The sequence below is a fragment of the Babylonia areolata genome, chromosome 23, assembly GCF_041734735.1.
Source record: "Babylonia areolata isolate BAREFJ2019XMU chromosome 23, ASM4173473v1, whole genome shotgun sequence".
Taxonomy (NCBI): Eukaryota; Metazoa; Mollusca; class Gastropoda; order Neogastropoda; family Buccinidae; genus Babylonia; species Babylonia areolata.
The window spans coordinates 43,377,053-43,403,652 of NC_134898.1; the positions used below are offsets into that span (position 1 = coordinate 43,377,053).

The 26,600-nt window shown below is 39.7% G+C and overlaps 1 protein-coding gene across 1 annotated transcript in view; it reads left to right on the forward strand.

Annotated features, from left to right (window-relative positions):
* The window catches only part of LOC143297962 (protein phosphatase 1 regulatory subunit 12B-like), an 87,671-nt gene that overhangs the window by 33,295 nt on the left and 27,776 nt on the right, over positions 1 to 26,600 (forward strand). Inside the window, exons 10-19 of the mRNA XM_076610585.1 lie at positions 3,889 to 4,155; positions 6,629 to 6,703; positions 13,075 to 13,187; positions 17,356 to 17,637; positions 20,854 to 20,944; positions 21,367 to 21,630; positions 22,123 to 22,213; positions 23,826 to 24,005; positions 25,332 to 25,429; positions 26,467 to 26,526. Of these exons, the coding sequence (XP_076466700.1) occupies positions 3,889 to 4,155; positions 6,629 to 6,703; positions 13,075 to 13,187; positions 17,356 to 17,637; positions 20,854 to 20,944; positions 21,367 to 21,630; positions 22,123 to 22,213; positions 23,826 to 24,005; positions 25,332 to 25,429; positions 26,467 to 26,526 (1,521 nt within the window). The remainder of the gene's footprint in view (positions 1 to 3,888; positions 4,156 to 6,628; positions 6,704 to 13,074; positions 13,188 to 17,355; positions 17,638 to 20,853; positions 20,945 to 21,366; positions 21,631 to 22,122; positions 22,214 to 23,825; positions 24,006 to 25,331; positions 25,430 to 26,466; positions 26,527 to 26,600) is intronic.

The window sequence follows — 26,600 nt, forward strand, 5'->3', positions numbered from 1 at the left end:
CACATTCTCACGCATTTTGCATAACACACACATGCACAGATACATGCACTCATAAATGAGTTACAGACATACAACTTTGTGTCTGTCTGTCTGTTCCTCTCTCTCTGTCTCTCTCTCTCTCTGTCTGTCTGTCTCTCTGTCTGTCTCTCTCTCCAGCAAGCATAACACATGACCATGCACACATGCATGCTGAAAAAATACACATCACATACATACATGTGCACACAGGAACTGACATGACCACCATCCACACACATACAATCTGTACCCAGGCATTTCCATCTCACCATCTGTTTTTTTCTGTCAGTCTCTGTCTCTCTCGTGTGTGTCTGCCTCTCTCTCTCTCTCTCTCTCTCTCTCTCTCTCATTTGAAATTAATATCCTGGGTGCAAGTGTTTTTGAAAATTAATATAGAGATGTTAACGGTTTACTTTGATAGGTTTTTCATTTGTGTTGATGTTGCTAAGTATTTTGTTTGGTGTATTGTTGCCTTTGAATGTGTATTGGAGTCAGACAATGGGAAATATGATTGTGGTCTCTGTTTTTTTTCCTCACCCCTTTTCCTTTTGCTTTATGGCTATTTCTGCCCTAGTTTTAATATTCAGAAAGTGTACTTTTAGCAACATTGGTAATGTTGACTTGCAATATCAATAATGTTGATTTTTGTTAAATTTGATATTTGAATCATTGTGAACATTTATTTCTATTTTTATTTAAATGATTACTGAGATCTATAGTAAATTTGTTATTCTTTTTGAGAATAGTTCAGCTATGGAACCATTTGCATTGCGTCATCTGTTGATGATAATGTTACTGCTTGAGGAGTAAGACATATAAGCAGCAGTGTAATAATTGGAAGGATGGTTACAAATACAGATTAACTTTTTATGGTAGTTATTGTTGAGACTGGATGTCAGCCTCGGCACTGTCAGTTATAAAAGCCAGCACATTGGCTGTCATTGATATGATTAACAACAGTCAGAAGTCTTCCTCAAGGCTGTTTCTTCTTAATATGTAAATGAATGTTATCCTCACCCCCACCCCCCATAAGAAAAGTTTTGCAATTTTTTCATCCATTTGATCAGAACCACATCTGACAGTTTTCCACAGTGATCACTGTGATATATGCATGCAGAGATTGTAAGCTATGGGAGCAAAAGTATTGACTACACTATGAATAATCAATGTTGTCTCTGTGTCTAATAAAGAAAATGCTATCTTGAACTACATGTAAGCTCTGATCATACTCATAGTGATATACACACTTAGTGGCATGCACACACACACAAAGACAGGTACTCTGATGTGTGCACTCGCATACAATCATGCCTCCACCCTCCACCCTCCAGGTCACTGTCTGATTTATATTTTCTGTGGACATGATCACTAGATAATTTTTTTTTCTTTACTTGTGTACAAACAAAGTGAGTCTGTTTTATAACCCACTGTTTGGTTGTCTGTGTGTCCATGGAAAACTTTGACATTGCCATTTTCTCTGGAAGTACTTTGTCTGTCAATACCAAATTTGGTTTAAACATAGTAGGGAAAAATTCTTCACAGTCATACCAATAATAGGTTGTACGTCTCCCAAATTTAGCCGCATTTCCGAATTATTAACGCTTTATTTCGTTGATACTTATTCCAGATTCCTAAAACACTGTTACCCATTTGCAAAACATGTTGCAAAGCCTGATGTGATGGCAACATCTCCTTTACCACCAAATTCAAAGAATTTCTGAAATAATTATTGACAAGTTTACTGCATACGAATGTTTTAAAGTGGATACTGAATTAACTAGAATGAATAGAAAAGAGAAATTGAATGGACGGTGTCGTAGTTTCTCAGTGAATATAAAGAAAAGCTTGTCAAACATGGATCTCAGCAGATCAGTAAAAAAACAGACACATATTGCAGTGTGTTTGAGGTGATGGGAACATCTCCTCTACCTCGGACTTGAAAGAAATTCTTAAATGCTCGAGATGTACCAAAATCACATGATTTAAAACGGCATTATCACTTTGATTACCGTTGTTGATTTCTTCCGCTAAAAGAACATGCTTAAATAATAATTTTTGAACGTTATTGCTGAACCCATGTTAGCGCAGTGTACAAAACTACTCATTCTCAACCCGAACATTTATGGTTCGAATTTTTTTTTTTTAATGCAAAGCTTTATATAATTACGACGAATAGAAAACACATTTCAACAAACTAATTTTGATTAGTTTTTAGTATTGTTATTATCATTTCTTTAAGTGTGTATCACAAGTGAGTCTTGAAGGCCTTGTCTCTTGTTTTTAAATGAAATACACCCAAGTACAGAGTAAGCTTGGTTCCAAGTGGCATGAGAGAAGCTAAACTGGAGAAAACATTGTTTTGACAAACAGAATTTCATTAAACTCTATTGGGTGATCGTTCACAGCTTGAATTTCAGGTTAAGTCCTGCAAAATGTCTCAACATGTTACGGAAAATTGAACTGCCTGTACTATCTGTTCTGTTCTAGATCGATACACTCTTTTTCCTATTCATATTATATATTCACAACAGATATATATATAGAGAGGGAGAGGGAGACACACACACACACACACACACACACACACACACACATATGCCAATATAGTAATGTGACTAATATGCATCATGAAAACATATATTTATGTGTTGTCTTCTAATGCTCTTAATATGGATGTGAAATATCTTTTCAGTAAGAAAAAACAAAATCAAACAAACAAAAGCTGTTGGTGGCAGATTTAAAACACTTTCACAGGTGCCAGATCTTTATTGGATGTCCGATACAGCAGTAGGTTGAATTTGATACAGTAGTTACCTAAGTTTGATATCATTTGTTAAAAGAAGAAGAAGATGATGATGATGATGGATTTGAAACTCTCCATCTTAAAGTCAGATATTTGGAATGGAGGAAAAGATATTCAGAACAACAGTAGATGTGTCTCTTGACAGATTAAACTGTGGCAGAAAGTGCATGAGAACAGCTATCGATAAATGAATGACTCCAAAGAGAGATTTAGGTTTCATGCTGAATATCAGATGTCACATGAAAAAATTACTTGTCTCCTTTTCATGACATATCCCTCTCTATATTTTTGCTGCATGTGCAACTGTCTGGTGCACATGTGTGTAAGTCAGGATGTCTCATTGTTATGTGTTGTTGTTTTTTTACTTAGAGTGTGGGTCTGCCCAGAAAGAAAACAAAAATGAAAACTGATGTAATTTATTGTTAAGAGAGAAAAAAAAGAAAAGAAAATCATCAGTGGACCTTGTTGAAATTCATATTTTCTCAGCAGTTATGGGGACACTCATATTCCGGTCACCATGTGTTGGTTTACTTTCAAGTGTGTTTATATTTTGGGGATGGGGGTTGAGAGAGTCACATTTGTAAGCAATATTGTCAGACAGATCAATGCAAATGGTTCTGTGTTGTGTTTTGGTCAGACATTGGTGGTGGTATTTTTCTGTGCATTGGCATTCTCTGGGACAGGGAACGTGGGGATTGGTTGTAGATAGGATGCAGTCACCTCCCATGTACTTCTCGGGCTTAAAACAAGTACTGTCATTTATGAACAGTTTACAGTCAACGAGAAAAGGAAAATTGCAAAATGTCTTCCCCAGATTGAAGTGTGAAGATGAAAAATGCAAAAAGAATGTTTCATTGCTGCTGAAGAAAATTTGACAGTGGCTCACTAGTGACCAGATCAATCAGATGTGACTGCATCCTTGAGAGAGTTTCTCCATACTTGGTTGGGGGTTGAGCAGTGTTGTTACGTGGTGTGATGTTTCCCTCCCAGTCTGGTGGGGTGGCCAGCAGTGTGTGTGTGTGTGGTGTTTGTGGCTTACGGTGTGTCCTCATTGCACATTGCCGCAGTCACCGCGGAACAGGCCGCCCAGCCTCACCGCCACTTTAGATGCACTCAAGCCTGAAATGCCTAAAATCGATGAAGTTTCGGAGCCTGAAAAACCCACCATTTCCACCACCATCACCACCACCACCACCACCACTCCTCCCTCACCCAGCCCCTCCATCTCTCGTCCGTCGTCTTCGGAAATGACTCCTTCGGAGCTTACAACCACCGATTCTACAACCAGTACTGCAGCAACGGATAGCTCAGAGTCTGTAGTTAGCACGCAGGAAGTAAGTTCACCCCCTACCAGCATCCACAGTGGACTGAAAACCTCCATAACCTGTATTATTGACTAAAGTTTCTTAGTTTGATTCCTAACAGTACGTGTGGGATTTCAGAAGTTTATCCTTTTTAAATATGAATCATCTTAATTTTTAAAAGTGAAAAAAAAATCACAGCAAAAGCATTTTTGGTTGCTGCATCAATCAACAGCTGACCAGTCCGGTCTTGTGCAAACAATGTGTCAGCTGTAGATGACAAGCATGATTTGTTCTACAATTGTTGTTTTATGGATTCTTAAAATGGATTTATTGAAGATGGAACTTTGACACTTGAATTTTTCATATTCATCAAAACGTGATGTTGAACTATTGAACCCACACATACTTCACCCCTAATAAACCTGTATGCTGGAAGTATGTATCCTCTTGTAGTGCTCTGAATCTCACCAGAGACAGCTAACAAGCTTGTGCTTGGATTCAGGTTATATCATAGACTCAGTACTTATGTATTACTTACAGTGAATGCATGCTAGTGAATGCACTAATCCTTTTTTGTTTTAGAACTTGTCAAGTGTTGTGAAAGGACACATTAAAATAGTTGATAGTAGAGCATGAAAAGTAAGCAGAACAAGATGGAGAACAAACTCAGTGGTGCAAAATGTTTTTGTGATAGTAGTGTTTCATTGTTGATAATTCAGCACAGTATGTTGTTCGGCTGCCTGTTTGGATTCACATGCAGTTGTCCTGCCAATGGACCAGTGACAAACAGCTGACAGTTGACATGTGGACACTTTCACTGCCACACCACTGGGACAGGCTTTGAAGTACATATGAAGGCCTAAAGAGGTTTTCCTTGCGCCACAGTTAATGTTATTATCAAAAAAGATGAAAGCAATTTCCATTCATTTTGTTCTGCTATCTTGCTTTAACAGAAGAACTTTTTGATTGGCTTAGATCAAATGAGTATGAAGTGAGAATTTGATTGGCTGTTTTCTTAGTAGCAGTTGAACTGCCACAGGGAAAAAAAGAAAGAGTAATTTGAAAATACACAAAAGAAAGAGAAGAGGTTATGGGGATAGTATAAAGTTGGTGTTCTCATGTGCATGAGTCTGTGAAGAAGAGTGAAGTTGGACTGAACTTGTGACCACCCCCTTTGCAGTCATCCTCCAGTGCGACAGGCGTGGTTGAAACAGTAGGGAGACCATTCTTTCATGCATATCCACACTCTTGCTCTTCTCCAGCTCCATCCAATCAGTCTGACTCTGTTCTGACCGTCTTCCACAGAGATTTCATCTTCGCCTTTGTCTTGTGCTTTCTTCTCTTCATCCTGGACATGTGTTGGCATCACACACTAACCCCTATGTAGCATGCCCACAGCGTTCAGTCTTCGGTTGATTCAGTCTTGCATTTTCAACATAAATTTGTTTTTGAAAATTTTACTAACTCTTTGATCTTTTGATTGGAATCCCTTCTTACAGTTCCGTATGTTATATTTCCACCCTCAACCCAGTTATTCTCTTTTATTGAAGTCCCTGAATTCTTCCAGTAGCTTTTTTTTTTTTTTTTTTTTTTATAATAAATTTTCTCCCCCCAAACCCTCTGCCACCCCCACCCCCGACCCCCTTTATGTGTGTATTGATTGAAGTGACACATGTGTGGTCCTGAAGTGAATGTCAGTTCAAAATTAATCCATAATAGCTGTTGTCTTATTAACCTTTGGGGGGTTCTTAGTGGGTTTTTATTAACCAAGCTAATATTTTCGGGGGGGGGAAATATAGATATATGCATTTTTTATGCACTTTCAGGGGAAACCCATGGTTAAAGTAGAGAACTGTTGATACTGATTTGTATAATTCACTGGTAAATGCCTTTTTCTTGGATTTATTTTACTCTTTGCCTTTTTCTTTGATGTATTTTACTCTTTGTTATTAATGAGAAAACATATGTTGCAGTTAATTTTTTAATTATTAATATGGAGACTGTTTTACTGAATCAAATTTTTCAGGAACACAGTAATATTTGCAGTTGATATGTGATTCAGCCTAGTCACGAAATCTTAAAAATAAAAATTTTAAAAAAGGCTGTTCGTAAACACCATTGACTCTTATTCTGCAGTGATTTTAGTCCCCTTCTCTCAGTCCTTTTTTTTTTTTTTTTTTTTTTTTTTTTTTTTTTAACCATTCCTTACTTCTGCCTCTATTCTTTCCACATGAGTTTTTCCTCAGCTGTGCCTCATATCATGCATGTTGATCTCAGAGTGTATGACTATTATTCATATGACACTGTTCACTTCATCATCCATTTACTCCAAAGGTATGATGAAACTATTCCACATGATGTACATTCCATACGGTTACCCTGTATCTGTGACAGTTGTAAGGTGTCTATGCGCTGTGTTTGTTTTTTTTATCTTTGGTGGCTTGCTAAGTTGCTTTGTGCCGAGTACTGTACGTGCTTGCTTTGATTGCTTCCTTTCTCGAAGGACACTTCTAAACCTTCTGCCAAAGACTTGGTCTCCCGATCAATCAGTGTGCCAGCAAGGCTTCCCACGGAGCAGGTAGGTGGTGGTGTGTTGTGTCCCTGTGGCCTGATGCCTGCCTCCACCTTCACAATTGGCCTCTGCCCGTGTCACTTTCCACACCTCTGTGCTTTGGTTTTCACAACCCCAGATTTCCTTTTATACCTCCCCGTCTTGTCTTTTTCCTTTTTTCTCTCCTTTTCCTTTTTTTTTTTCCCCCTACCCTTTTGATTTTAATCAAGTGCATGGGGGTCTTGGAAATTTGTGATCAGTTTTCACAGGTGTTATGCATGGTTTCGGGTTTTTTTTGTTTTGTTTTTTAGTCTGTAAATATTTTCTCTTAGGTTGTCTTTTCTTGTATTTGAATTTATCGTTTGATTTTACCTTCTCTCTTCTTTTTTTTTTTCTTCTTCTTTTTTCTTCATTCTGTTTGTCTCACTTTCTTTCTTTTTTCTCTGCATTACATTGTATATTTTGATTTTTTAGATAAAGTATAATTTGCTTACTGCTTATATATGATTATTCAATTCTTTGGTCTTGTAAAATTTGATGCTTGGTTTTATGGTGATAGTGTTGATTTAAACACAAAGCTTAGTGTTCATTTGTTTTAGCCATAGATTGGCCTGTACTTGTTCAACTGGGCTGTAGCAACATGATTTGATTTGATATCTTGTTTAGTCAGTATCAGGGATTTTCCATTTTAGACACCAATGAAAGTCTGTGTGACTATTCATTTGCTGCTTCAAAGTAGGTGGCTTTTATTTTTATTTAAAACAGTGTTTAGTAAAACATCATGTTGAGTTTTGCTCAATAAGTTGATCAGTTCATTCCAGTCATTTATACTTACCAGTCCTAACCCCTAGGCTGCCTATCTGACGAGATAACTCGTCATCGCAAGCATGTACGCTTCGCTGCCATAATGACAAGATAACTCGTCATCGAAATATTCAGACTTTTCCCTGGTTTGCATTCAGTTCATTGACGAAAATGCTGGTCACTTTAGCTTGGGGAATCTTTCTAGATTCTGTTCATAGCTAGAAACCCTATCTACGTCATGAGGGAGTCCTTAATTTGAACGTTTTGGTTGGGTCACTGTCGCAGTGTTTTACCTGGCTCCTTTCCTTGCTTGCTCAACAAAATGTCAGACTGATGCCGTGCTCAAGACATGCAATCGTGGCGAACTAAATCAACCAAGATTGCTTTCTTTAGCTGATGCTCAGAAAGAATTGAAGCGTAAATTCGAAGAAGACCGTGGTGAACATTTATAGGATGATTTGATAGAAAATAAAGGGAGCAATCAAGAGAGTGGCCAAGATATGACTATCAGTGAGTGATGCCGGCTGCACAACTGTAGTAGACAACACAAACTAACCAAATTATTAGCAGGACACAGTGTGAGTGATTTTCTTGGCACTCAGCCAATGTGGTCTGATGTGAACTGGATAAAGTGATCATGTAAGAGGGGTGAAGATGAGGGGGCGTGGCCTCACATCCATATTATCACTTGGAGAAGTCACAATGCATTGTGTATCTATCTCTTTTTATTTAATTTTTTTTATTATTGTGGTTATTCAAGTATGATTTTGTATGTGCAGATATCCATTTGTCCAGAAAATATATTTTAGTGCAAATTACCTGACTAATGTTTGTAATGATCAAGTTGAAAATGTGACAAAAAACAATACACTGATTTCAAAACAACAGCATGTCACTAAAAATATATAAAATGGGTAAACATTATGTTTTGTATTCTTTATTCATTTACCTTTCAGAAAATATATACTTTTATGAGTCTTTCTCAAATAACAAAGATCACAGAATTTTTTTTTTTAGTTTATACCCAGTTTTTTTTCTTTTGGAAAAAAAACCCTGGCAAATAGATTTCACTTAAATCTTATTTTCCTGGCAGTGAAAGGATTACTAACACCATAGAAATGTGAACATGACGTGCTTTGTTTTATATGGCCCTGAAATGTATCAAGTAAGTTTTCCCCAATCATTATCAGCCACTAATTCATGATATTCACAAGACTGTTCGCAGTAAGACTTGGTCTTACAGCTTGTACTTTTTTTTCTTTTTTCTTTTTTTTTAAGGAAGATTTTCAGGTGCAGAAAGAGTTGATTCTAAGAATTCTGAACATTTACAAAATTGGGCTCTAGCTTCATCAGAATATCTTTGTGAAAATAAGAAAGCTTTCAGTTGTATTCATTTTCTACTTTTGATGGACTTTTGAAAGGTTGCATAATCTTACTGTTTAGTCACGACAGAGTACTTTGCATTGCAGTGAATGAGAAATTTTTTTAAAGATAATAACAGAAGATAAGTAGCAAAATTGCATGCATGCCACATCGCTTCATTGAAAAACTTCGATTCAGTCTCATTGTGAATCCCTTCATAAGAAAGCTGTGAATGCCCAGGATATGTTTTCACAGTGCAGGGCTGCAGTTGTAGAATAGTAACACTAACAGTGTCATTTCTCATCCTCAGAACATCATCGTCAACTCTTATAGGTGGTCATAGACCCTGCTGGCAACTTGATCATCGAAAACTGCATTGAACCTTTCCAGCAACATTATAAATAGACTGATGAAAAAACTATAGTGAAAAATTGAGTCCTTTTAACAGTTTATCATATGAAATAAGCATTTATTTATATGAAATAAGCATTTATTTACATTTTGTTGTTGTTTTTCTGCTTTATTTGTCAGGTTCTAATGCCGTTTGTGTTTAGGTTTCCAGTTATTTATTTATGGCAGTCGGTACTTATTGATTGAAAATGTTGCATTTCTATTTTTCATTTTTCAATTACTTATTTTATGAATATTTAATCTTGAAAAGGATGTACATATATTTTCTTTCTTTCCTTTTTTTTTTTTTTTTTTTTCTTTTCTTTTCTTGTTGTTTTAGTTTGTTTGGGGTTGTTGTTTTTTTGTTGTTGTCGTTAAAAATCAAGCCTTGCAATATTTAAGTAAAGAGTGTGTTTGAATGGTTTGTCATTTGTCCTTTCCTATCTCTTCACTTTACCAGACTCGCTCAACCTGCCCTGTTTTCTGTTTTTAGAATGAAGCATGGTTGTTATGTCACTAGTACCATTGAATTGGATAAGCTTCCAAAGAGTGAACTGACTGTCATAGTTATCTTTCTTCTGTTGGGAGTGTGTTTGTGTGATAGTAGCTTAACATGCTCTTAACCAACCCCACAGTGTGTACAATACAGGGGTTGGTTATGGACACTGACTTGGCTTTGCTTTTGACACAAGCTTTTTTCTTGTCTGTTTCTGCTTGACCACTGATTGTTCTGTGGCTTTCTTCTGCTTTTGAAACTTGAAGTGGGCACTGTTTCTTCATTGTGATTTACATGAAGAAAAAAAATAATCATCGTTAATAATTGGCATGGTTTATCAGAGTGATTTACTCTGGTACACTTTCATCTATAAAATGAATGACAAATTTTTTTTTTAAATGGTATTGGGACCACTCTGGTACACTTTCATCTATAAAATGAATGACAAAATTTTTTTTTTAAATGGTATTGGGACCTGTGAAGTGGAAATTAAGAAGAGGAAAATGTGAAGAAGAAAAGTTGAAGAAAAATGTTAAGTAGAAATGAAGAACAAAAAAATGTAAAAATACATGTGAAAGAAGATGGAACACTAAGACGTAAGACATCAGTAGATGATTGGGGAATGATAGGGGGGACAAGCAAGAAAGAAAAAAAGATGAAGGAAGAAAAAAGAAAGGAGAGAGGAAGAAAGATGAAGAGAAAAAAAGAAGAGCTACATTAAGACACAGCGCAGAACCTTTATTTCACCTAACAGTGCCCGTAAGAAAAAGGATGAAGCGTAGGTTGGCTGCATGGAGGTTTGTTTTGAGGCTTGCCGTGTGGATGTGGGCGTGATGCCATGACACTTTGAGTGACGTGATGCCGGCATGCCCTTCTCTCCCTCTCTCTGTCCACTAGGACGGTCGCAAAAATCACACCAGCGCCACAAACACGGACGAGCAGTTGCTGCAGTCGTGGCGGCGGGGCCTGCGCAAGACAGGCAGCACAAGCATGGTGCATGAGCAAATGAAGGAGAATGAGGATAAGTCTCTTCCCCGCTCCTCCTCCTCCCCCCGTCTGGCTGTCGATAACAGGATAGAGAGTGTGAGTGCACTGCTGGATTCCTAGGGGCTGTGTGGATGTGCCTGGTTTGGAGTGTAGTGCCTGGTTGTCCGTAACAGGATAGAGAGTGTGGGTGCATTGCTTGACTCTGGATAGTGTGAATGCCCAGGTTGACTTCAGGGTAGTGTGTGAGTGCATTGCTTGACTGAAGGCTCTGTGTGTGTGTGTGTGTTGTTTGAAGTATGTGGATTGTGCCCGACATATGGGGGTTGTTTTCTTCCTTGCATGTAAAGTTCTTGTTCATCAGTTTATATATTGTAAGTGTTAGTGATAGACACATTTTATCGTTTTGGGGGGTAGTCTGAAGTTGCTGTCGAGATTTCTTTCCTGAAGGTTTTAAAAATGTTATATATAAAAATTAAAAAAAAGATACATAAAAACAGAAAGGAGAGTGTGTGGGAGGTCCACCCCCAGTTGACAGTATTCTTCAAACTGTCTGTGCCAGTGTTATAACATGAAGAAAACTGCTTGATCTAACAGAACAACCAACCACACAACCTGTATTCATTTGAGGAGAAAAAACACCTGATGACCCAGTACTTGCAGGGACTACATTTACAGCCCATAGCTGATGTACAAACTGCTTTATATGTAATGATATAACCAGGACCAGGACAGCCAATGCCTTTCTCATGCACGAAACTATTGCTTATGCACTCGGAATGTCCTTAACTGCCTTTGAATCAATCCACACTGATCAGATCGTCTGTCACTGACCAGGTTCTGTCAGGAAGAAAAAGAATGTGATTCATGCTTGGCTGATCACCATGATTGCAAATGGCTTTTAACCTCTTGTCTGATCGTTAAAAAGTCAACAACCTCTCTGTGTATATGTGTGTGTGTTTCTCTCTCTCTCTCTCTCTCTCTCTCTCTCTCTCTCTCTCTCTCTCTCCTTTCTGTCAGTCCATCTCGGTGATATTAACTTTTTTTCTTTGGATAGCTTCTTGAAAAACGTTTGTCATTGTCTTATAGTTATAAGTTTTGGGGGTTGTTTACTTTTCAAATAAAATCTGTATTAAAAATTGCTTGGTTTATATCCACCCGGTACCCCCCTACCCTTCATTCATTTATGAAATTTATTATTATGAATTTCTGGGGTTTCTTGTTGGTTTTTTTGTGTTCTGATATTGTGGCACAATGCAACACGGTGTTGAGCAGTCATAGAAAAATCAGGGCAGTTTGATAAATGAAAGCAGTGCCCCCAGGGGGCATGTGAAATAAACTTTTTTCCTTTCCTTTCCTCGCCTAGACTTAAAGTGGTGACAAATGAAGAACATGTGTGAGCCTGTAAGACATGGTGTTACCTTGTGAATGTACGATAGCTTTAAACGAAACAAACGTGGTAATACTTTAGGGCTGTCTTCATGTTTTATATGACTTATACTATTCATCGTTTATATGTTTGCTAAATGTTCTGATGTAGAACCCAGTTTGTATTTTCTCATATGGACCCTTGCTTATCTCCTTGCTTTGTCAAAACCCAGCTCCATCAACCATTTAACTTATCAGTCAGGTTTCTTTATCTTATTCAGAGGACTGCTCTTACCTGTGTTCCATTGTTAATCAATCTCTTTACCTCTTGGAAATTAATTGTGGACTTGGGCAATTTTTTTTTCTTAACACCAGCCTATATTCAGATCTGCAGTGTTACAGGTATTTGGAAAATACATACTATTAAATTGAAGTATTGCTTTCTGATGATAGGCTCATTTCATTCTATAATTGTTGTTTGTTATCCTCCAGTAATATGTGCTGGGAATGTTAAAAGGTCTGTTGAATGAATTCGTCAATTTTCTTTTTGCATAGCTATGGATTATAACAGCAGTGGAGAATTAGTTTTGTTTTCAGACTTCTCCAAGTTATAGAAGTAACTGAGAATGTTGTGTTTTTTACACTACATGTTGTAAAAAAATAAAATAAAAAAAAAAAAAAAAAAAGTAATACAGAAGTAGTTTTGATTTTAGTGTACAGATATAATAAAGAAATAGTTTTGTTTTCAGCCTACAGATTATAACAGTAATAGAGAAATTGTTTTGTTGTTCAACTACAGATTATGAATTAGTTTACTTTTATACACTACAGGTTATAACTCCGCTAGAGAACTAGTTCAGTCTTTACAGCCAGGTGATAACTCTAGTGACTGTTTCCCCAAGTTCTCCTACCTTGCCCCAGTTGTGTAGGTGATGGAGGTGCAGTGTGTTTAGTGCAGAGAAAGCTGACAGATGGGTGTGGGGGTTTGAACCAGTTGCAGGAAAGGTTAAACGCCCGCCGGCCCCTGTCCAGCACTTCCGCCCTCGGCACCACCTCCGTCTCCTCTTCCACCTCCGACACCTCCACTGATTCCCGTCCAGGCGACAGGTAATGTGTGTGTGTGCCCCCAACCTGTGTGTGTATGTGTTTGTGAGACCTGTGTCTATTTTGTGTGGTGTGTGTGTGTGTGTGTTTGTGTTGGATTGCTGTTGTCTTGTTGTTGGTTGACATCCTTAATTCTGAAAGAAAAACTCTGGGTGAACTGTGTTTTCTGAGATAGCATCATTTAACCCGTTTTTCGTTATTTTTCCTCCTACCACTTCCTTCTGTCCAGTCCATTGTGGAAAATGGCTGCACTATTTTTCTTCATACTATCTCTTTCTGTCCTTCCATGCCTGTGGAAAATAGCTGTACTGTTTTCCTTCATACTACCTCTTACTCTCCTGTCCCTTTGAAAAATTGGCCACACATCTGTAAACTGTTTTTACTTCTACTATCTCTTTCTGTCCTGTCCCAGTGGAGAATGGCCATGCATCTGGGAACTATTTTTCCTCCAACTACCTCTCATTGCCCTGTCACTGTGGAAAATGACCACACATCTGTGAACTATCTCTCCCCCTTCTACCTTCTTCTGGAAAAAATGACCACACATCTGTGAACTACTTCTCCCCCTTCTACCTTCTTCTGGAAAAAATGACCACACATCTGTGAACTATCTCTCCCCCTTCTACCTTCTTCTGGAAAAAATTACCACACATCTGTGAACTCTCTCTCCCCCTTCTACCTTCTTCTGGAAAAAATGACCACACATCTGTGAACTGTTTCTCCCCCTTCTACCTTCTTCTGGAAAAAATGACCACACATCTGTGAACTATTTCTCCCCCTTCTACCTTCTTCTGGAAAAAATGACCACACATCTGTGAACTCTTTTTTTCTTTCTATTACCTCTTTCTCTCCTTCCATTCATGTGGAAAATGGCCACATACTTGAACCATTTTTCTTACTACAACCTCTTTCTGGTCTGACCATGTGGATACTGGCCACTGTTTTCCCTCTTACTACCTATTTCTGGTCTGTCCATGTGGATACTGGCCACAGTTTTCCCTCTTACTACCTATTTCTGTTCTGTCCATGTGGATACTGGCCACACTGTTTTGCCTCTTACTACCTATTTCTGTTCCATCCATATGGGTAGTGGCCGCACTGTTTTCCCTCTTACTACTTATTTCTTTTCTGTCCATGTGGATAGTGGCCGCACTGTTTTCCCTCTTACTACCTATTTCTGTTCCATCCATATGGGTAGTGGCCGCACTGTTTTCCCTCTTACTGCTTATTTCTTTTCTGTCCATGTGGGTAGTGGCCACACTGTTTTCCCTCTTACTACCTATTTCTGTTCCATCCATGTGGGTAGTGGCCGCACTGTTTTCCCTCTTACTACCTATTTCTGTTCTGTCCATGTGGATACTGGCCACACTGTTTTGCCTCTTACTACCTATTTCTGTTCCATCCATATGGGTAGTGGCCGCACTGTTTTCCCTCTTACTACTTATTTCTGTTCCATCCATATGGGTAGTGGCCACACTGTTTTCCCTCTTACTACCTATTTCTGTTCCATCCATATGGGTAGTGGCCACACTGTTTTCCCTCTTACTACCTATTTCTGTTCTGTCCATGTGGATATTAGCTCCACTGTTTTGCCTCTTACTACCTATTTCTGGTCTGTCCATGTGGGTAGTGGCCGCACTGTTTTGCCTCTTACTACCTATTTCTGTTCCATCCATGTGGATACTGGCCGCACTGTTTTCCCTCTTACTACTTATTTCTGTTCTGTCCATGTGGGTAGTGGCCACACTGTTTTCCCTCTTACTACCTATTTCTGTTCTGTCCATGTGGGTAGTGGCCGCACTGTTTTCCCTCTTACTACTTATTTCTGGTCTGTCCATGTGGGTAGTGTCCACAGTGTTTTCCCTCTTACTACCTATTTCTGTTCCGTCCATGTGGATATTGGCCACACTGTTTTCCCTCTTACTACCTATTTCTGTTCAGTCCATGTGGATATTGGCCACACTGTTTTCCCTCTTACTACCTATTTCTGTTTAGTCCATGTGGATATTGGCCGCACTGTTTTCCCTCTTACTACCTATTTCTGTTCCGTCCATGTGGATATTGGCCGCACTGGGATGGGCGTAGTGGCCACACAGTTTTTCTTCTTTCTGCCTCTTTCGTTTTCCAACCATGTGGGCAATGGCCACATTATTTTTCCTCTTACAACCTGTTTCTGTTCCATCCATGTGTAGAATGGCCACACATTTGTGCCGCAGGGACACTGATAATTTTCTCCTTTTTACAGTGGTCTGTGTTCAACACAACTCATTGTTCTCCACAAGGCTGGCTGCAGCATCTTTCAGTGACTTAAATGTCATCTGTGCTTTCTGGAAATTCTGTGTTTAGAAATGTAAGTAACTTGAAATGTTGAAGCAATGTAAATGTTGAAAACAAAAATTCAACAGTTTTGAAGTAAGATATTTGTCTCAGCCATTAAAAAAAAAAAAAAAAAAAAAAAACTTTCAGAACCTGGGATGCCTGTTGTGACAGTGGATGTGAAAAGCTTTGTGTCTGTCATTGGTCTTGCTGGTCATTTTGCTATTGTATTGTGGGTGAAGTTGTTGTGATGTGATAGAAGACACTGCCAGAAAGGATGCTCATCCTTGCATGGTGTTAGCTTTTATTAACACATCACACCAGTCCCTGTGGTGGAATATGTGTGTTTTTTCTGTGCGTATGTAAAACATAATAGTTATTATTTAGGAATAAACTGCACATAAAGAATATGAATTGGGTATAGTGAATACCAGTTTCGGTTCTAACTTCCCTTCACACTACAGCCTTGATATTATTTAGCAGTCTATAGTGTACAGCAAAAAAGGCTCAGTAGCCTATAAAGTAAAGAAGACTTCTTGATACAAGTGTTGACTGCAGAACAGTGCATCGACTCAGGTTAGTATGAAAACATTTTTTTTAAGCCAAGGAAACTATTGCTTTGATGACTTTTTGATGGAAAGAGATGCAGATGACTTGGCCAAATGACCAGGCACCAGTATTGTTTCACATGTATTTTGAAAAAAGAGGAGGTGGGGGGGATGTCTTCAATGAATTTTGAGTATGCTGATATTTTGATAAGTTATCATGGCACTTAAATTAGTTGTGTTATGCAGAAATTTAAGGTGCCCATGAACATTTGAGTTGTAGGAAAAAGAGGGAAACAGAGTATGTACACACACACACACACACACACACACACACACGCTTGCAAGCACATACAGCCCCAACACCTCGTGTTCACACACAAACGTGCATGTGTGTATGCACACACACCCCCTATTCACATGCACACAAGAGGGTGCATGTATGTGTGCTCGTGCATGTGTGTGCACGTTATGCACCTGGGCACAAGCACGCATGTTCACATAAACACACACACAAGCATGCATGAACACCCTCTCACACACAGGTTAACCACAAGAAATAAGGAAAGCAGCAGCTGGTTATCTCATATCAGCTATATGCACAGTCAGACATGAGTTCCTCAGACTTAGATCTCCTGCATCATTGGAAGTATGAGTGGGGCACACAGTCAAACATTCCTGATAGGAAATATTAAAATCAGACCCTTGTGTTGAGTCTGGGCTGTATCTTGGCAGAAATTCAGTTGATATAATGTTTGCTTGATACATTTTTCAGAGGTCAGCACACTTTTCCAAATACAGAAATAACAGAACATCAAAGCTATGTGAAGTTGCAGCAGATCTCCTCTCAACACCTATCATCTTCTGATTTAATGTGTTAAGAAAATTTCTTTCCAAAGATAGCGAACAGAAGCAAACTTCGTTTTTTTTATGAAATCAAAAGAATGCACATCTTCACATGAAATGACAAGTGTGAATAACATTTTAAAATGTGATTTTCAAAAAAATCTTGAGGAAAGTGAGATCGAGGTAATTTTCAGATTTGTTGTCACAATGTCAGTATAATGTGAGCATTGATATTGTTGGTATTGTTTGCTGTGTGCCTTTGTTTTCTTTTACTTGTGTTTTCTTTTTCCTTCCGCAATTTTACTTGCTTTACTTTGTCAGTCTTTCTCTCTCTTTTTTCCCCCCTTTCTTTAATTGAATATGGAGTGTGTGTGTTTTGACTATTGTGCGTGCATTTTACTTGGTTTCTGCATGGAGTTTGTGCATGGGAGTGTGCGTTTGGTTTTGGCTTTGTGTGCTTTCAGGTACAGCTGGTCTGGCAGCCACCTGGGCTACCTGTCGCGCTCAGGCTACAAGCCTTACTATCAGCGTCAGCACGAGCTGAACCAGCAGAAAGAGCAGCAAGAGCGGGACGCTCGCACTGCCGGCAGCAGCCGCATAACCCGACCCCTCTCCTCCATCTCTGCCTTCTCCTCTCCCTCCTCATCCTCCTCCACCTCCACTTCCACCCCCCTAACCTCCACCACCACAGCCACTACCACCATAGTCACCACCTCCACCTCCTCTACCAATTCAGTATTTAGAAGGTGTGGTTGTTTTCAAGTGTGTGTGTGAGTCTGCATTGATTGTTAAAAGTGTGTGTGTGTGTGTGTGTGTGTATGCACATATGTGTTTGTGTGCAAAGTTTTATCTCGAAAGCAAGAGAGTGCTCCAGTATATACTGAGTGAGGTCTGTCCATCTGTGAAGCTTAAGAAAACATTTTGATCTGATTTATAGGAGATTTCTCATTTCTTTGGAAACTGGGGGTGGTAGAGATGGGTGGGGAGTCATTTATGTGGATGGGACTTGCTGCCACATCATTCAGAACCTTTCAAGGGTGGTTGAATTCTGAGACCAACTTTCCTTTTGTTGTGATAGGATTGTAGTACTATGGAGATGTGTTATATATGATCCTCCATACCAGCTCTGCTCTCTAGTTCTTTCTTCAGTCATAAGGTGGCAGCAGTGTTGGTCAGACCATGAGAACATCATCATCTTAATGTCCAAAATCTTCAGACACATGTACTAAGATCAAGGAAAATCAATAGGACATCGTGGAAATCTGTAGAACAAAGTGCCCAGACGCTTAGGAAACACTTTTTTTTTCTCTTTACCTTTCAGATTCACTTTAGTTTAAAAAAAAAAAGAAAGAAAGAAAAGAAATGAGACAAAAAAACCTCCAACAATGTGCATTGCAACTGACAGGTTTTACAGAACTGAAATACACATACTTGTTGTCTTCAAAGTGATAGTCGTGACTTTAAGATTCACATGGACTGGACTTAATTTGTGGTCCAGGTGGTTGTGCACAAGTGACCTCTCTTTGTCCTGGTGTGTGATCATAGAGAAGTCTATGTTTACTTGACTTCCACCTGTCTAGAGCAATCAGAAATAGGAAGTCCTGCCTGTTCCCCCATCCTGCATAGGGCACAAGAGCCTACCCTGTGTGGCAGCTGACACACTGATCCAGCTACAACTTCAGTTGTTTAATTCACCGGTGTGGTTATGGGGCAAAAAAACCCCATGAAAGTGATGCTTGTTTGTTTGTGAGATTGTTGTTTTGTTTGTTTGTTTTTTGTGTGTGTGTGTTGTTTTTTATAGACCATCATAGTTAGTTCCCTTGAACAGGAAGTCTGACGGGCGCAATAGCCGAGTGGTTAAAGCGTTGGACTTTCAATCCAAGGGTCCCAGGTTCGAATCTCGGTGACGGCACCTGGTGGATAAAGGGTTGAGATTTTTCCGACCTCCCAGGTCAACATATGTGCAAACCTGCTAGTGCCTGAACCCCATTCGTGTGTATACACAAGCAGAAGATCAAATACACGTAAAAGATCCTGTAATCCATGTCAGCGTTCAGTGGGTTATGGAAACAAAAACATACCCAGCATGCACACCCCTGAAAGCGGAATATGGCTGCCTACATGGTGGGGTAAAAACGGTCATGCACGTAAAAGCCCACTCGTGTACATATGAGTGAACGTGGGAGCTGCAGCCCACGAATGCAGAAGAAGAAGAAGAGGAAGTCACCTTCACAGTGCCAAAGTAAACTACTTTCACACAGGCTTGAAATAATTTCATTGATGCTTGTAAGTCCATAAAATAGATAATTGGATGCGACTTGGTCTAAAACATTGACGGCCAGGCCTGATATGGCATCAAATCATTCAGAGGAGGTGACATTTGATTGAAGACGTTATCGGTCATTTTCAAGAGATTTCAGTCCAGCATCTGATGTCTGACACTGAGATATAAATCCCTGTATAATAGACCAAAGTGACAGAACTGTCTTGTCTGGTAAAAGTATGGGCAGCTTGCTTCTTTCAATCTTCATAAAAATTTTGTCCTTTATATATATATATATATATATATATATATATATATATATATATATATATAAAACTGAGTCATTCTACTGTATCTTTGTTTCATCTCTTCCCCTTTCTTCTCATACGTTTTCCATTTCCAAGAAATTATCAGGTTTGTCTAACTTTCCACTCACATGGTCTTTGTGTGCATGTGTTTTGAAGTTGAACACCATGAAAATGCCTTTGAAGCACAGTGATTGTGGTGGGTTTGCATTGATGGATTGTAGCCATCAGCAGTCTGTGTCATACAGTACAACATCATAGCCACTACAGTGAATCATTCCATCATTGTCATGTATGTGTGACAGTCTCCACCGGTTTAACAGTTGAAGCTGGCATTATTTTCGGGACTCCAATTTCAGCATGGCATGGCATGGATGTTGAGAAAATAGTTTTGGGTTTGTTGATTTGAAAGTATTTGAGATAGAATATAGGGACACTTTGAACATTCAAGCCAGTGATAAATTCAAGCATGGCAGAAAACAAAAACATGACATAGAACACAACATTTATTCAGTCCCTGCGATAGCGTTGGCTATCAAGATAACAAAACTTGTATGTTCATTCCTCAACTGTGTCTAAGGGTATTGGGAGGGGGGGGGGGGAATATGCATAAACATGTGTTTTTGATTGTTATGAAGTTGATGGCATTATCTGCTGTTCTTTCTTTCATTGTTATTGCTGTGAAGTGTACCATTTTGTTCTCTATCAGTTTCGGTTATCTTCATGTAGGAGACCTTTTAAAGTTACAGCCAGCTACATGGTTCTTCACTGTGTCATTGTGCTGTTTATGCTTCTTCATTGGCTTGCAGTCTTTGCTGTTGTGATCTGTGTCATTTTGTCAGATTTTTTTTTCATAATTATAAGCTTCATTACCATTTTTATTATATACAGTTTTGAGCAGTTTTCTATCTTTAAGCTGTTTTCTGTTAGCTGTTTGATGTTGGTGTCTCTGTGTATGATCTGGTACTGGTTGTTTGATGTTGGTGTCTCTGTGTATGATCTGGTGCTGGTTGTTTGATGTTGGTGTCTCTGTGTATGATCTGTTACTGGTTGTTTGATGTTGGTGTCTCTGTGTATGGTCTGGCACTGGTTGTTTGATGTTGGTGTCTCTGTGTATGATCTGGTACTGGTTGTTTGATGTTGGTGTCTCTGTGTATGATCTGGTACTGGTTGTTTGATGTTGGTGTCTCTGTGTATGATCTGGTACTGGTTGTTTGATGTAGGTGTCTCTGTGTACTGGTTGTTTGATGTTGGTTCCATGTCTTTGGTTTGGATCCAGCATGGGCGTGGTTTGATAAGTGACGATACAGAATGCATCTTAAAATGATTAATGTCGAAACAATTTGACACCCTTACACAGCTTGCTGACAGCTTGCTTGTGTGTGTGTGTGAAGGTCCTATGAGCCTCCCAAGCGTGATGAAGAGACGGAAACACAGCGGAAGGCTAGAGCAAAGCACGCCAGGCAGACTCGACGATCCACACAGGTCAGTAGACAGTGTTTGGAAACTCCATCTTGTCTTTGACCAGGAGGATGTCTGTGTTAGCTGATCAAATCAATCACACTTTTCAGCAGTGTGTTCAGTATGGATTATATCACAGTTACAGATGTTCCTAGAAATCTAAGCATTGAGAATCTTTATAGATTAGGACATTGAGGTAAAAAGATCATATGGTTGTCGCCACAGATGATCAGTTCTTGATTATGTTCCTGGAAAGTTATGGGGTTTGTTTTTTAAGCAGAAATCCTGGCATCTTTGCAGTTAGAATAATTTACATTTAACAGAGTGAAATTGGGACATTGCCAGATGCATGCATGCTTTTGCCAGTAACATCTTGCTACTATAAATAACACATCTTGTACGATTTGAGCCAACACAGTGACTTTGTCCGGCACTTTTTTGGACAGGGTGTCACATTGGAAGACATAGAGAAAGCGGAGGAGGTTCTACGGCAAGGAGACAGCAAGAAGGACAGCACAGACTCTGCATCCACCTCCTCCTCAATACGAGACTCCTCCACTGCAGCCACCACCACGGCCACCACCACAGTGACCACAGCACCCTCCTCTCTGTCCTCCACTGGTCTGCACAACGACAAGGACAGAACCAGAGACTCTGGGCGTGACGAAACCTCCTCGTACCGTCGCCGCAATCTGGAAGATCGGTTAGAGGTAAGTGGCGTCAACTGGTTTTGGATTTTCTCTTTGTTTTTAGTCTGTTCTGTGAAAATTTTGCAGACTTGTTTTGAGGAAGTTTTCACTTTTTTCAAGGAAGATTTGGATTTGTTTCAGTGTGCCTCCTTTGCTTTTATTGTTTTATATGTTTCTTTTTTCACTTTGATGCCGGCTGATGGGAAACACTAGGCATTGTAGTCTTGAGTTACTGTGGCTGTCTTGTTTTCAGCAGGAGTGGTGGTCGCTGGTTGCGCATTTGTTGTTGACTGTCACCACTGCAGTGATACACAGTCACTGTATGTTTGTGTTGCTGACTGTAGTGATGAATAGTCACTGTGTGTGCTTGTTGTTGACTGTCATATAATGCAGTGATAGTCAGTCACTGTGTGTGTGTGTTGCTGACTGTAGTGATATGTGGTCACTGAGTGTGTGTTGTTGTTGACTGTGGCCATGTGGAGTGTAGTACACTAGTGCGTGGTGTTTGTTCAGGGGGAGTCAACAAGGACCAGTTTTCGGAGGCCGCGGGAGGACAGAGACCCAACAGCCAACAATGGCACTTCATCCACAGAAACCACATTAAGTGAGTCCTTCCAAATGAACAGAACACTTAGCATCATTGATTCAGTGTTGGAATTGAAATGTTTGAGTCAATTTTTTTTTAAATTCATTTGAAATGTTGGGTTTAGTATCATTGAATCTCTTCATGTGTCAGAATTTTTAGTATAAAATCAGGACAATAAAGGCAAAGAATGAGACTTGTTGATGCACACTCGAGGCAGTTTGTTTATTCAATAACTGATCAAAATTTGATGAGCTAATCTGTTGATAGCTTTTGTAACAGTACACATTAGTCATGACCTTGATGACATTGACTTGTGACACCAGTACTGTGGTGTTTGTGACAGACTATATACCTCAATGCTTTCTCCACTCCTGACATCAACTCTGTGACCTTGACACCAGTACTGCTATGTCTCTGACAGACCATGTACCTCGATGCTTTCTCCACTCCTGACATCAACTCTGTGACCTTGACACCAGTACTGCTATGTCTCTGACAGACCATGTACCTCGATGCTTTCTCCACTCCTGACATCAACTCTGTGACCTTGACACCAGTACTGCTATGTCTAACAGACCATGTACCTCGATGCTTTCTCCACTCCTGACATCAACTCTGTGACCTTGACACCAGTACTGCTATGTCTCTGACAGACCATGTACCTCGATGCTTTCTCCACTCCTGACATCAACTCTGTGACCTTGACACCAGTACTGTGATGTCTCTGACAGACTACCATAAAGTTCGGTCTATTGAGCGCACTTGTATATAAGCCGCACCCACAAAATTTTGGAAAAAATTGAACTTTACACATACATAAGCTGCACCGGCTTATAAGCCGCACTTATTTCTGGTACCGGATCACATACTGATACTACAGAAAAGCTGTCGATACTGTAGGTTATGAAATAAACACAATCAGGAAACAACACAAAAGAAAAGCAAGTGAAAATACTGCTAGTGCCACAAAAAAATAATAAACAAACACAACGAAAATAAGATCCATAATTTAGGGATAGTCACATTTATTCAACGTCATCCTGCTCACTGAATCCACTAAAATCTTCGTCTTCAGTGTCCGAGTTGAAGAGAACCAGGACAGCTTCCTCTACCATCTTGTCACTGACTTCAGCCTCGCTTTCACTTCATGAACATGAAGGTGGAGGTCGCTGCTGGTTCGTCGTTTGCACTGTCGTCTGCTAGGTCGATCGCCTTCAATTTGAAGGCTGCATCATAGGCATAACGTTGCGTTTTCAGCATGATGAGGTTGTACGCTTGAGCAGAGTAAAACTGAATGCTGATCTGAAGGCTTTATTGTGTGCGGATTTGATTTATAAAACGTGAATAGTTAGCACACTATCCTGAAGCTCATCCAAAAATTCATGGACAGAAATCATGATTTTTGTGAGTTGAAGGGCAGCGAAGAATAGATGAGAACGTGACACACCCGGGATCGTTAAAATCTGCAAATAAGCCGCATCATTGTATAAGCCGCAGAGGTTGAAGCTGGGGTAAAAAGTCGCGGCTTATAGACCGAACTTTACGGTATATACATCAACGCTTTATCCACATCCATCATCAACTCTCTATGGCAGTGACTTTGACACCAGTACTGTGATGTCTGTGACAGACTATGTACCTCGTAGTCAACGCAATGCTTTCTCCACATCCGACATCAACTCTAGTCTAAGCAGCAGCACAGGTGTGTCGCGAACCGCCTCCCTACGTAGCAAGTTAAACGGCAAGACAGAATCGACGCCAGACGATGACAGAAAGAAAGAGGAGACAAGAGAAACCAAGAAGGCAGAGTGTAAGTATTGTTATAGTTCATTTAAGATGTTCTCTGTGTGGGGGTGTGTTGAATTATCCCAAGATGTTGATGTGTGAATGTGTTGAATCCTTGTGATCCAGACATGTGATCACAAAAATGTTCAGGCATGAAATATTTACACTTCTGGTCTTCTTTTCAACTCGGCAGGTCATCCATTAAGGCCAAGAGCAACTGAGGGCGCGAAAAATTGATAAGATTTTTGAATTTTTACTGAAGTTACCAAGTTTATAAATGTAATTCAGTAACTGTTGTATATATATCAAATTGTTTTCAGTATCAGGTTTACCGTTTTCGGGATGTGGATTTTTATGAAAAAAATATTCAAAGGATGGCTAGCAACATTCTTCAAGACAAACTTTAAAAACAGTGAGCCTCATTTCTTATCCTAAACGAGGCAATGTCTTGGGTGATTTTGAAGGATTAATAAGTGAATGCAGCAGTTGGTTTGTACAGCGAGGAGAAGCATGAACTGCACTTACTTTCACTGTAAAGGGGAGAGGGGTGTTTGTTGAAAGTGACACTACAGTGGCTGATGTGTTGTACAAGTGACAGACCTGAAAATCCTGCCTTTGATACAGAAAAGTATAGTTTGCAGCCAGCAGACACAATACTCCACCCTCACTGTTCATTCTGAAATCCACTGACACTCTCTCCCTTCCTGCCTTTTTTTTTTTTTTTTTTTTTTTTTTTTTTTTTCAGGGGAAGGGTATGGAGGTGATGTTGAGTGTTGGCCTGGAGGTAACGCGTCCGCCTAGGAAGCGAGAGAATCTGATTGCACTGGTTCAAATCCCTTTGTTGGCAGTATTTTCTCCCCCTCCACTTGACCTTGAGTGGTGGTCTGGACACTAGTCATTCAGATTAGACGATAAACCGAGGTCCCATGTGCAGCATGCACTTAGCGCACGTAAATGAACCCATGGCAACAAAAGGGTTGTCCTTGACAAAATTCTGTAGAAAAATCCACTTCAATAGGAAAAGAAATAAAATTGCAGGCAGAAAAAAATGCAAAAAAAATCGGTGACGCTCTCAGTGTAACGATGCACTTTCCCTGGGGAGAGCAGCCTGAATTTCACACAGAGAAATCTCTCAGTGTAACGATGCACCTTCCCTGGGGAGAGCAGCCTGAATTTCACACAGAGAAATCTCTCATTGTAACGATGCACTTTCCCTGTGTAGAGCAGCCCGAATTTCACACAGAGAAATCTATTGTAACAAAAAAGAGTAATACAATTCATTTTTTCAAATGTGTTTATCATTTATCACCAGAATTACTGTGATGAAAAGCAACATGTGTGGTGTGTGCAGCCCCAGGTGCAGAGAAGGAAGAGAGGAAGGAGACGGCAGCAATCAAAGCCAGAAGGAAACGACAGGAACGGCGATCCACCGGCATTAACTATGTTTATGTAAGTATTGTCCCCCCACTCCACTCTTATTTTGTATACTCCCTCTTTTCAGTGAGAGCAGGTGAGAAGACTACTAGATATTTCAGGCAGGGGGAAAAAAAATGCCAGTGATGGTTTGCTTCAGTCCAGTTTCTGTCTTGTCGAAGCATATTGTGCCTTGCCACAGACTGAAGAGAGAAAAAGAAAGAAAAATCCCCTTGTATTGTGAGTTCAGGAGTTAGTGTAGAGATGCCAACTGTTACATTTTCGCCATATTTTGTTACACTCAGTCGCAGTTTAAACATCAAAATTTTTCCAAGTTCATTATCGCCTACATAGCATGGTCACATGCTTTCCTGTCGTTACATTACCCAGACACTCTAGACCTATCATGAGGCCAGGGCAGTCACTTCTAACTTTGGTCTCGCATGATGATGCTCAGCTAATCATGTGTGTGTTCACATTGAAACAACATTCAGTGGACCAATCAGCTTAATCTTAGCAGTTACACCATGTTACAGGTAGGTCCAAGTGTTTGCCTTGTAGATAAAATGTATGTTAGCTGATGTGGCTCGGAGTCCAAGTGTTCCTTCCAAATTCAAAATATTCCTACCAAATTTCCTGATTGTTTCAACAAACACTTGACAGGGTTTGGCATCTCTGATCATGTTTGGTGCACAGTGTGCTTGAGGGATGCAACACTGTGCATGCTTCACTCAGCTATGGTAGTTGTCTCAGTTGTTTGCAATACTCCTCTCAAGTCTGTAGTGAGGTTGGCAGGTATAGAGGTATGATACAGAACCAACGACACAGAGATAAACCATTGGTTGCCTAGATGTTTCATTCAGTGTGTTGTGGAAAAAGAATGGATGTTATGATGTATTGGTTGAAGTGTGATTGTTAAATGTGTTGGTTGGTGTATGTTTTTGAGGTGTGTCTTGGTGTTTGTGTGTTTTTGATTTTAGTTGGTGTGTGTGTGTTAGACATGTTGGTAGCTGTGTGTGATGTGTGTGTTGCATTGTGTTTGTGACTTGTGTGTTGGTGACTGTGTGTGTCAGGGAGAGGAAGAAAAAGGCAAAGAGGACAAGGCTGAGGAAGATGCCAAGGAGGAGTCAGAGGTAAGTCATTGTGCCTGTCTGCTGTATGTGGTGTGCGCAGTGTTTCTTTCTTCCTGTCCGTCTGTTCTTTTTTT